Source organism: Rhinolophus sinicus, chromosome 14 (genome assembly GCF_057876585.1).
Source record: "Rhinolophus sinicus isolate RSI-liver-muscle chromosome 14, RSI-T2T, whole genome shotgun sequence".
NCBI classification, from domain to species: domain Eukaryota; kingdom Metazoa; phylum Chordata; class Mammalia; order Chiroptera; family Rhinolophidae; genus Rhinolophus; species Rhinolophus sinicus.
Genome location: NC_142514.1, coordinates 127239016 through 127252063, shown reverse-complemented (window position 1 = coordinate 127252063; position 13048 = coordinate 127239016). Strand labels below are relative to the sequence as shown.

Here is a 13048-nt window from a genome sequence, read left to right as displayed (position 1 = left end):
GAATGGCTTTTTTTAGAAGTCTTTCATTTTTTAATATTATATTTTGTCATCATTATAATTTAGATGGGAACAATTGATCTTTTTACTGTCTTTGTAATTTTACCTTTTCTAAAATGTTATATAGTTGGACTCATGAAATATGCAGGCTTTTCAGATTGGTATCTTTAACTTAGTAAAATGCATTTAAGTTTCCTTCATGTCTCTTCCTGGCTTGATTGATCATTTATTCTTGGCACTGAGTAATATTCCATTGTCTGGATGTACCATAGTTTATCCATTCTCCTACCTAAAGATATCTTGATTGTTTCCAAATTTTGACAATTATGAATAAAGCTGTTGTAAATATCCCTTATAGCAGTTTTTGTCTGTACAAATAAGTTTTCAGTTCATTTGGGTAGATACCAAGGAGTATGCTGGATTATATAAGAGCATGTTTAGGTTTCTTAAGAAACTGCCAAATTACCTTCCAAAGTAGCTGTACCATTTTGCATTCCCACCAGCAATGAATGAGAGTTCCTCTATAGCCTCACCAGTATTTGGTGCTGTCACTGTTCTGATTTTGACCATTCTAATATATGTGTAGTGGTTTCTCATTGTTTTAAAGCCTTTTTTTTTTTTTTTTTTAAAAAAAAAAAAAAAAGCATTTCTCTTTCATTTTAATATTTTTAAACTTCCCATCTTTTCTTTTGTTCTATGCCTATTGAGTGAGTTGCTGGTCATTTGTTTTGTCCATTTGTAGTTAAGACAAAATGTGGCGAGACTGGTGGGAAGGCATACTAGGATGGGGCTTGAGGATTTTTAATATTGCAAATGAAGCATCTTAATGCTTATCATAATCTCACCTCAGAAGTTGGGGCAGTTTTCATTTGTACTTTTAAGGGTAAATTAACTTATAAAAGAGACATACCCCAAACAGGGTGTGATTATCTCATTTATCACATAAGAGAGTCAATTTCCTTTTCTTTCTCCTCAGAAACATAGAATCACACACACTGAAAGATATCCAGAAATAACCCACCTGGTGAGTGTTGGGAGTGAAGAAGTTTGAGATCCCATTGAGGTGGCTGAACTGCTAGTATCACATAAGTGGCCCAAATACCTAGAAATGGCATTGCCTGAAAGCCAAGACCGCTGGTGTAAAGAAGACATTGTAAAGCTACTGGAACGCATGGAGAATAACCTTCCATCCAATGACAGCCACACATTCAAAACAACCCAGTCACACATGGACTGGGAAAAAGTCGCTTTTAAAGATTATTCTGGAGAAATGTGCAAACTCAAATGGTTAGAGATTTCTTATAAATTGAGAAAAATTCGCACTTTGAAAGAATTAGTCCTGGAAGCTAAGGAACATGTTAAAAGTTCCTACAAAAGCAAAACACACAAGAAACACCCAGACTTACCCAAGAAGCCCCTGACATCGTACCTCCGCTTCTTCAAGGAGAAGAGGCCCCAGTACTCCCAAAAACACCCTGAGCTGAACAACCGGGAGCTGACCAAGGTCCTGTCTAAGGAATACAAGGCGCTCCCGGAGCAGATGAAGCTGAAATACGTTCAGGATTTCCAGAAGGAGAAACAGGAGTTTGCAGAGAAACTGGCTCAGTTCAGGAAAGATCACCCCGACCTAGTCCAGAGCTCCAAGAAATCTGTTGTCTCCAAGAGGAGTCCAACCAAAGCCCAGAGGAAGTTTCAGGGAAATGTGAAAGAAGTGAAGCCTCCCCCAGAAAATTGTTTTTCCGAGAAGATGGAATTCTCTGGAGAGCCCAAGAAGCCCCCAATGAACGAGTACCACAAGTTCTACCAGGACTTGGGGTCGAGCCCGGAGCTGCAAGACCTGCCCCTGAGGGAGCGCATGGTGGAGATTGGCAGACGCTGGCAGCGCGTCCCGCAGAGCCAGAAGGAGCAATATAAGAAGCAGGCTGAGGAGCTGCAGCAACAGTATAAGGTGGACCTGGCTCACTGGCTCAGGAGTCTGTCGCCGGAAGAATATGCTGCGTACAGAGAGAGAACCTACACCAAGCGTAAGAACATGAACGTGAATGGAGGCCCCGATCCCAAGCTCAGCCGGACAGACCTGCAGGCTCCATCAGTAAGGAGTCTGCAAGAAGGGCTTGGACAGGAGCCGGTGCTGCAGGCTCCTGAGACAGAATCGTCAGAGACTATTGGGAACCATTCTCATGTCTCACGGGGATCAGAAGAAGACAAGGAAGATGGGGAAAAGGTAGAAGACAATAGCTTCTTGGATTCCTGCAGTGAAGATGAAGATGAAGAAAGTGAGTCTGAGGACGGCAGCTCTGGCTCGTCTTCCTCAGGGGACAATTATGACTGAGACTCCAACTGAGCTTTGATCACACCCTAAAGGGTGAGACAGAGAACTTCCCAATAAAAGTCCTTGGCTTGGACATCAAATTGAAGGGCTCTTCTTCTTGTCCCTTTTCCATTTCCTTACTTCTTTCTTACCCTCCTCAAACCAAATAGGACATGTTGGAAAGAAGGGATCTTGTGCAGTACTTTCTGGCTCCCCTTCATCCCCCAACTTCCCCCACCCCCAGAGAGATTCCATGCAATTAAGGCTCTTGGAATAAACAATGAGACGATTGGGCTGTGGACGGGCCCCAGAAGTAGTATAGACACTCATGAGCCCATGACCCTTACTTTCTCTGTGGAACAGTCTCAGGACTCAGGCACTGGAATTGGGGAGGGGAAGATTTGATTGATTGGAGGGAGGATAGCTGCCTTTGGAAAAAAAAAAAAATCAAAGCCCTGATATCTGTCTCCCTGCTCTATGAAGTAAGGAGTTGGCCTCCCCCATCTTGTGAGTGGGCAGGGCATATGGGCATCAGCATTTCTGTATGTATATTTATCACTTAGCAGTCAGTCAATGAGATTTTTCTTACTGATTTCAAAAATTAGAAATAAAAAAATTTGAAATAAGGATATGTGGACCCTGATAGAAATTAAATTAAAAAATAAACAATTCATTTGAATTAGCTACTCATTAGAATCAGTCCCCTTTGACTCTTGGCACTAATTTTCCAGGCCATGCCTAAATTCATTCTGATTTCTTCCCCAACCCATTCCTAATTCTCCAGGTGCAAGTGAATCATACTTTTACCATACCCTAACCCCTAATTTATATGGATTACATCATATATAATATATATGTATACATACATATATATACATACATACATATATGATACAGACACACACACATAATTCTACTGATCACTGATCTGTCTGAATTCATGTACTGGTACCATGCTGCTTTAATTATTTTTGGTTTACTGATATATTGAAAGTCTGTTTAAAGCCAGTGTTACTTTGTTATACTTCTCTTTTTTAAACATTCTGGACTATTTTCTTTTTTTTTTTTCTCAGGGACATTAGCATTGCATAAGTACTTGTGTCCTTTATATGTGAAAACAGTTGGGATTTGAGAGTTTATGTTGTTCATTGATGTCTTAGTGAAATATTTCATTGTCTATAAGTGTATTTATAAGCATACAATTATAGTATCAGAAAATGACATGTACAATGTTCATGCCTCTGATTGTGAGTCATGCTTTTAAATGACACATTTTCAAATTCATTCAGCAGCTACTGTTTTATAAGTTTTATCCTAGTTGCATAGGGTACAGATATGAATGTTACAATTCCTGTCTTTTCTACACTCACAATCTAGCTGGGAGGAAGAGCCAGTAAGTGTAATCACTAAGAGGGAGAAAAGCACAAATACTGGACAAATATAGGCTAAAATTCTAAATTTTCTATTATAATAAGATGGCATTGGTTAAAATAATAATCTCTTTACTTACCCATTTCATCATCTAATACATCATGAACTGGGAATACAATGACAATCATATAGTACTATGTAAGTGAATATTAGATTTAGTGCTTATAAATGGCTCATAGTTGAGTCTCTCTCTCTCTTTCTCTCTCTCTCTCTCTCACACACACACACACACACACACACACACACACACACACACACACACAAACGGTAAGTTGATTTCTTCCTTCCTGCCAAATCTAAAATTATGGGTTAATTGAAAGAACCCACTAGAAGAGCGAGCAGGCTCTGCTAACTGATCACCACACAGCTTTCCTCCCTTTTACCTTAGAAATGGCATTGAAGCCAGGAACCTAGCAACTCAGCCCCAAGGGCGTTTCTGGCGTTTTGGCTGCAGGACCCAGATGCTTCGTTTAATGAGAACTGGCTTTGCTGAACCTTCCCAGTCTGAACTTTTTAGTTTCTTCACCTTGAAAAGGAACGGCGCTGGGCAAATACAAGAAATGCAGATGCCACCGGTTCCAACTTGCAGGATTCTCACTCTCTCTCCCTACTCACAGTTACTCTTTCAACTAAGTGCAGGGGTTCACTAGCTCTTTGGGGCGTCAGCCCCTCCAAGTGACTCTGCCAGTCTCTCCAGGAGGAGGGTCGACCTGGGCTCGGAGGGCAGGCTCGGAGAGAGATGACACTGAGCATGGAGAGTGGAAGGAGAGCGGCTCTGGGAGCCCCTATCCCCACCCCCGGCTGTTCCCTCCGGCCTGCACTCCGCCCAGGACCTCAGGGCTGCGCTGGCCTCATTCCCAGCGTCCCCGACAAGCTCTTAAGGACAAGAGTTAAGGACCTGGTTCTTTAAGGACGCGCAGGAGCCAACTCCAGAGAAAAGCACGAGGCGCTGTCACATTTTAGCGCCTGCAGAGCCAGGGATCCCGGATCTCATCCTCAAAAGTCTGTAGGGTCCCTGTTCGGACAATCTCCGCGGAACAGAATTTCAGTTCAAATTTAGATTTGCCTTAAAAAATACTAATGTAAATCAGGCCGTCTGCCCTTGAGTCCAGGCCTGAGCATCCAAGGATGCCGCAGACACCTCAGGCAGATCCCTCCGGCCTCTGAGGACACTGGGACCACCTCCCTCGTGAGCCCAGTCTCTTAAGGATCGGCCAGGACTCCGTGGCACCACCAGTTCCTTCCTCACACCTGGCGTTTGGGAGGCACCTAAACAACTGATCATTTTACGCCCTGAAGTCCTTTCTGGTCTCTGGGCCATGGATGCTCCTGGAAATTTTCCAGGGTTATTGGAGCCTAAGGTTTTTCCTCAGATCTCCTGAGATTCAGTCCTTGGAACATGGAAGCTCTTTCCTTCCACAAGTTTCTGGGAGCTCGTGTGTGATGTGTAGTCACTAAAACAGCTGGGTTCTCTGTACCCCTTGCCCCATGTTAACTCAGCACTGCCCAGCACCCTCAATGAAATGGGGATTTTTCTGGTTTGCTCCAACAAGACCAGAAGGCACCCATTAGCCAAGCCTTGAGCAAGATTTGTTGGAGCAGGGCTCCCTCTAGTAGCTAGATGCTTGAATCAAGGGCAATATCTAACATCCCACTTGAACTTGGCCACCACCTGCCCTGACTGTAAAGTTCATTACCCCTGAGCCAGATTTCAGAGGTGCATGTTCCCTTGCATGGCTCTGGTGGGATCCAGGGACCAAGTCTACATTTATATATTCAATATTTTCCCATAGATCCTGTGCACGTATAATTAAATATCTTTCTAAAGAAAACATCACAAAACTACACGAAATCAAGATGATTTACAGTTTTAAAAGATAAAAATATTAACAGTGAAATTCATGTTCTAAATTTTAAAAAAATGAAATTTAAGAGACAATAAAATACAAATACATTTAATACTTTTTTTGGACCTACATACCTGACTATAAACTCCTGGAAAAGATTGGAAGTGTTTTGACGTCTGGCTACATAATTAAAAAAAAAAAAAATCTATTATTTTCTTTCCTCATAAAGAAAAAAAAAATAGATGCAAAAATTAGCTGTTGTTAAGCAGCCAAATGACAATTTTCTCACTGATAAATTTGAATCCATTTTTGGGGAGTCAAGTTTTTATGCCAAAGAATAACAACCTGAAATACTATCATTCTCATTTTATAGCTAAAAAAAAAAAAAAAAAGTTAACTTTATTCTACAATAACTAAATAATAAAAATAGAATGATACAGATCAACGATTTTTAATCGAAATATTATTTACATACTATTTGCAAACACTACCGATACCCATCAAAACTCTCCAGCCACAGAGAGTTGCAGCCCCCAACAGCTTTTCAGTAACATCTAGGTGCTCTGTGCATCCTCAGGTTAGGGTGGCAGGACCCTAAAGAATAGATGAAATGAGTGACAAATGACAATGATGAAAAGTCTAGGCTACAAGCCCGGTCACAAGAATTTGCTGTGGCTCCTTTGGAGCCAGAAGCCAAGACCCTGCTAGGTTGCTTACCCCTGGCTCCTCACATTTGTCCCAACCAGGAAAGGAATATGGAATCTCAGTAACAGGAGAGCTGCTGCATACACATGTATGTGGCGGAGGGTGGGAGATGGGGGGAGTGAAGGGGACATACTGGGAAAGACAAGTTGGAATCCCCTCCCTCCCCACCATTCTCAACCCCACTATGGCTTTGGTTCCTTTTCTAAATATTTTAATAACACCAAAAGATAATCCATAGATAGGGTGAAAATGGTTTCAAAACATACAAGGTCTGACAAGTTCATGAACTCATCCTAGAAAAAGTGCTACACACCTCATTGCTGAATTTCACTACAGTCACCTTCGAAGTACTCCCCTTGGGAAGCTATGCACTGATGCCAGCACCTAGTCCACCCTTCAAAGCAATTTTGGAATTCTTTTTCTGGAATGGCCACCAGAGCTGTTATTGTATTACCCTTGATGTTCTAAATGTCATCAAAACGTCTTCCTTTCAATATTTCCTTTATTTTCGGGTAAAGAAAGAAGTCATCATTGGGGGCCAGATCAGGTGAGTAGGGAGGGTGTTCCAATACAGTTATTTGTTTACTGGCTAAAAATTCCCTCACTGATAGTGCCGTGTGAGCTGGTGCATTGCCGTGATGCAAGAGCCATGAATTGTTGGTGAAAAGTTCAGGTCATCTGACTTTCTCAGGCAGCCTTTTCAGCACTTCCAAATAGTAAACTTGGTTAACTGTTTGTCCAGTTGGTACAAATTCATAATGAATAATCCCTCTAATATCAAAAAAGGTTACCAACATTGTTGCAACAAGTTCGCAAACTTAATGGTCAGATCTCATATTCTAAACTGTATGTAGTGATGCTTGCACAAAATGTACTTAATAAAAATTCATAAAAAGTCATTAAACTATACCTATTAAGTGGGTAAATTTTATGATATATAAATTGTATTTCAATTAAGCTGATAAAATTATTGCACGCCCCAAAGAGTTTATGAGATTTATGTCAGGATATGCTGCATTAGAAATTAAACTGAAAATAATAAAATATTGCTTACTAAATAATTGAAAATAACATTTATAAAGCCATCTAGGCCAAAAGGCAGATAATGTCTAATTATTACTATCAAAATAATTTTGACTTCCCACGCTTTTCAGATCCATATTTTGAGAACCCTTGTAGTGAGGACACATTCACGTTAGTTGTGGGGATGGGAAAGGGATGGTTCAAAGGTGGGGCAGCCTGGATCTCAGGATATCAAGTCTATACCTTGTTGCTTAATGTGCTGGACCCTGAAATCCAAGGATACTGCATAGTAGCCATCTTGCACCTCTTCTGAGGCACTATAGCTGTGTGGGCAAGAAGGCCTGCAAATCCCACTACCCCTCTCTCCTTACCATAGACCACAAGAATCTATAGCAGTAAATCCACAGCCTGGACTTCCATCCTTGTGCTATCCAATGAGATTTGTTTAAAATGTCCATTCCTCTATAACCTAAAGTATCATCTTTAATAAACATTGAGCTAAACCAGAGATTCTCAAAATATGGTCCAGGAACCAGCACCAGCAGCAGATTAGGTAAGATTATAATTTGTTAGATAAGCACTGTCTCCGGCACCACCCCAGACCTACGGAATCAAGAATCTCTGGGATTGAGGCCCAGCCATCTGTGGTCTAACAAGCCCTGCAGGTGATTCTGAGGCAGCTATTAGGGTCAGGCAGTGCTGATGTTAATCTCTGAGGAGGATCCCTTCTCAGGAAGGAAAGGGAGCACAGCTGGAAAGGGGCCCTTCTTTAGCCTTTCCCCATCTCCTCCCCTTCCTGAATCGGGCCAGTCTAGATAAAGATACAGAGAGTCAGTTCCGGGTGCTGCAGGCAGACAGAATCAGGCAACTTGAGAAGCACCAACTGGAAGGTGAGGAAAATAAGTTGTATAAAATAAGATGACCTTGCTTCTGGTTACTGTTTGCTTTTCTTTCCCTGTAGTTTTCCTGAAGCCTTTAATAAATCCTTTAATCAGAGTTCCAGCTTCATCTCAGCCCCCTGTCTGAAAAGAAACAGGACCAGGCTTCAACAGGACCAGGGTTCAACAAGCATATTGATGTGGAACAGCCTTACCTGAGGTCACCCCCATGGTGACAGCGGTTATTCAGAAAGGCTTAAAAAAAGTAGAGCGAGAGTAAGAACTGCCCTCTCTATCTGGAGATTCCTCTCCAGAGCACCTTGGGAGATTCTGAGCTTTACTTCTGTTGATGAAAGAGGCTTCATTATTGTTCATTCAAAAGTCTGTGGATACCATAGGGACAGAAGTCTACCTCTACTTTCCTAATACAACCACGCACACACATTTTTGTTACTTGTAAAAAATGTGTAAAATACAAAACAAAAATTACATGAAATTATTTTAACCTATAATACAGAAATCGTTTTTGTGAATAATTTTATTAATATCTGTTACTATATTACGTATTCATTTTCTTTTTTTAAATTTTGTGTCATCGGAGGAAATGTTATTAAGAAAATTAGACAAAAAATTGGGATTGACTAGTAAGGTTGCATTTATGTATACTGAGAGAGGGATTGAGGGGAGGAGGGAGAGGGTCCCCATGGAGTGAAATCAGCTGCACTTACGATATCCTACCTGGGAAAAATTCAGAATGAGCAAAACTTCTGGGGATTAAATGATGTTTTAAAGTATATTTCACTAATCAGTAATCACAGCAATTTCTATAGGCTTTTGAGAAACTCTGCATCTGGGTATGAGTGTGTGAGCTTGTATGCATGTGTACATGTGAAGAGGAGAGAAGAAAGCTATTCCCCTACTTTCTAAAGACTGTAGTCTTTGAGGGGATCTGGTCTCTGCTGAAAAATAGTAAGAAAAAGAGGCCATGGTTTTTAAGGATGAATGATAGTCAGGACTTTAAAAATTGTTTCTTTTTTTCTGCATTTGGTTATTACAAGAAGCTGGTTTGTGGCTAGGCAGAGGTGAATACTGAAGAAAGGTTTTACTTAATGGCTTTGAGAGGAATGGTACAGATGGTTATTAGGACTGTTATCTTTCATTGAGTTGCTTTGTATAAAGGAGGCAATTCATCCGGTTTGTTTTGGGTTATTCCTTCCCTGTTTCTAAGATGCTGTTACTGTTTCTGAGGAACAGAGAGGGAAAGAGCCCCACCTAGAACCTCTTGACCCTGGGAGGCTGCTTAAGTGCCTGTTTTCAAGAAAACCAGGCTGGAGCTTGGGAGTGACTGATTAGTGCCCCTAGGAATATTGTGCTCTTCTTGTGATGGCCACTCCCAGAGAATGAGGGATGGGGGGAGAGCTGTGAGAAGTTCTGCTCTGGGAGTGGGGTGCTTGCTCTCAGAGATAAAATGGGGACTAATATTCATACTTCTCTAATCTAAGGGACCTGTATTCAGGGAACCTGACAGGCTATGGCATCACTGAACAAAGGGAAAGTTGAGTCTTGGATGTGTGCTTGGTTGGGTGTTTGGAAGAAAGAGAATCCCAGGACTCGAACTCACTTGTCCCACACTCTACCATGCCTAGAGTCCCCACACAGAGTCTCCCGTCCTTTTGTGGCTCTACTATGAACCTGAGGGAGTTCCTGATCTCATCTACCTCTAGGGCAGCTGAGACCCTCCGGGCTCTGAGAAACTTATTAAAGTTTACAGCAAGGGGCAAGAGCATGGTGAAGCCATGTATGGATGCATTTGGGTGGGTGGGGGGGGGCGTTGCAGGAGCCCAAAGGTAGGTAGCATTGTGCCCCAACCCTACAAATTGAGAACTAAATAAAAGGAATGTCCAACTTGCTCTACTTTTATTTCCTCCTCCTTAAGTCTCTCTTTTTCTTTTCATTCCTATCTTTTTGCCTTTCCTCCTGAATGTGCTCGCTCTCTCCTTTAATGTAATTTTATCAACGTACTTACTAATGGTAATGAAATTAACACTTGTACAAAGGCACTGATCCAATTACACCCCTTTGGTATAGTTGCTTTGTTTTGTAAGTGAGGAAACTGAGGCAGGCATCTTTTGTTGACTGGGCTAGTAAGCAGTGGGTCTGGGAAATAAGTTCAGCAATTCAGCTTCAGGGCCTGCGCTCTTAACCACAATGCCTATGTCTCACCACCATCTTTATTACCTTGGGTGTTAATGAACAGTTGAAACTTCATGCTAATTCCTTGAAATGGAGTTTTGTACCACTCTTTCCACCTGAGAGTAATTTTGAAATGTACAGGAAGTTTTGCCTATTGTCTCCTTTATCAGTATTCCATATTCTCTGCAACTTTGCTACTGTTCCCAAAGAACTATCTTTCTCTTGGATTCATTTGTACATTCACTTAAAGTAAGGGATGTTTACTTTGTGCCAGGCACTCTTTGAACCTCTTTTTCTCTGTATCTTCCCAGAGGGTTATGTTAAGCCTTCCCCCCACCCCACCCCCCGGCAAATTTCTCTATAAGAAAGAGACATCTCTTTTGCTCTGCTTTCTCTCAGTTCCTCTTTACTCCTGATATCTCTCTCGTATGACTCTCATCTCGGTTCCTTTAGTTGAACTTCACTTGCCTCTTCCTCTTTTACGATTATATAATTGCAAACACCCCATGTCGTCTTAGACATGAACTCCTCGCATGTCTGTGGCATAGTCAGGACACAAGAACCTTCATTCCAGATCCAGGAAATGAAGTCACTTCACAGGGATAGGACTGAACATTTTGGAAAGCCTCACCTTTGTCGTCTCCTCCCTACATCCTTATTGCTGGGTTGCAGGCAAAAACAGTCAGCCCCCACTTCTCATTCTGGGATATTTTGACAATCAGCTCACCTCATATTGTGCAAGTGAAGAGCAAGAGCAGAGTCCTGGAATGTGGGTAGAGACATTCCAGACCTTCGTACTGAGATCTGGGCCTGACAGAGGACAGGAGAAGGATTTCAGAGCAATTCTAGCAGACATTGTGGTTAAGCAGAGCCAGAGTAGAGGGGCATATAGGTTCAGAGACATTAATGTAGACACTAGATTTTAGCAAAGAGATGACATGTCTCTGAGCCAGCATCAAATACCTCCATAATCCAAAAGAGTGGCAGGTCACATGGAACTAGCCTGCCTTTCCCTTCAGAGCACGGGAAGCACAGGTATTATGAGACTAGAACAGCCTCTGTCTGAGATTGGGGCCAAGGTTTCTCTCTCTTCAGGCCACACTTACAGGTAAGATCCAGTGGATGACTTCCTCATCCTCTATTCAGAAACTCTCATATGGACACAGGCCGAGTCCATAGTTCCTTTCATCAAGAAGTCATAGGAAACACAGGACATCCACAAGACCTATCATAATGAGACTTTTTGTGGTAAGGGCTAGCCACATATGCAGACAACAGAAAGTGTTTCCTGCCAAGGATAGGTACTGACCTTCTTCACCCCACTGTCCTAGAATTACTTAGTCTGTTTCTGGTGCTCTATGCAGATAGATAACAACCGTCCCATCTCTCTACTCCAGTTTTCTATATATCCATGTCAACTCTGTTTCACCATGTTGTATCAGAATGATTGTCCGGTTGACACCAAATCCTTAAAGCACTCCCCAAAAGAATGAATATTTGCTATACCAATTATCCAGAGAATCAGAAGACCCTTTGATAGGAATCTAGATCTATAAGAAGTTCATTAAATCTTACTGTCTGAAGGACACTCATTCTCTGGATCCAGATCCCTGCAATTGGCTTATAAGGAGAATATATATTGCAGATTGTAACCCTCCCCACCCCCCCAAAAAAAGGTACAACAATATAGTCCATCTTGGTTCTCTTCCTACATTATAATTTCAATACTGCTCCCATTAAGAGTGTTCCATCCCCTTGAATATGGGTAGGGTTGTGACAATCATAGATGAGATACTCTGTAGTATAAAAGGAAGAATAACTTCAACCTGGTTCTATTGGGATGCTTGCTGTAGGAAACTAACTACCATGCTGTGAGGAAGCCCAAAAAGCTACATGAAGAGGCTACATGAAGATATTCGGTAACAGCCCCAGCTGAGGTAACCCAGACAGCATCATCTGCCTGATTGTGAGTGAGTGATTTTTTTATTTCCAGTACATATTCACTTACCAAGAGAGTGACCATTAGGAGGGTGGACAGACCCAACAGATTTGCTATATACCTTGGATTTTGATCACAACTGAGTTTGTATTTGATTCTCATTTGTTCCCAGTCTAACATGAGGTGATGATTATGCTTCCAGTCTCCATGTATCAATAAAAACTCACACCCTGTGTGAATTTGAACTGTATGCATATTCCTATATTCCTAATGAATATAGAGGTCCCTTTGCATAAGGACTGGGTAATCAATGCAGTATATACTTGTCATGGTATCACTGGGAACTTATTCCTAGGGCTATAGCTACCTCATTAATCAAGAAGTACTGAATCTGAAAATGGTTTTAATCCTGGGATCTAGAAATAGGATCATTACTTTAACTAAGGAAACAACCCTCAACATCCTACTAATTCTTTTTTGCTTTCTTTGATTATATCTTAAGGCAGTCCCCTTGAATTACCGTCTATCTATTTTGCCCCTGGGGATGCTATTTGTTTTATTAACCATCTCCATAGTTCTATATGGGTCAAGCTCTCTTGGTTCCTTCTCAAAACTTGGTAGTCATTACAAAAATTGCAATACATTGGCATCTTGAAATTAAATGCCCCATCACCTGATTGCTGTCAATAGTCAAGTTCTGTAAACACTTTTATCATCATGCCAA

General features: G+C 41.5%; 1 protein-coding gene across 1 annotated transcript; it reads left to right on the top strand.

Moving 5' to 3' along the window:
* Positions 1 to 1105: 1105 nt before the first annotated feature.
* Positions 1106 to 2341, top strand: UBTFL1 (upstream binding transcription factor like 1). The gene is given in 1 exon segment (XM_019739569.3): positions 1106 to 2341. A coding segment is annotated over 1 exon segment (1236 nt).
* The last annotated feature ends 10707 nt before the right edge of the window (positions 2342 to 13048 follow it).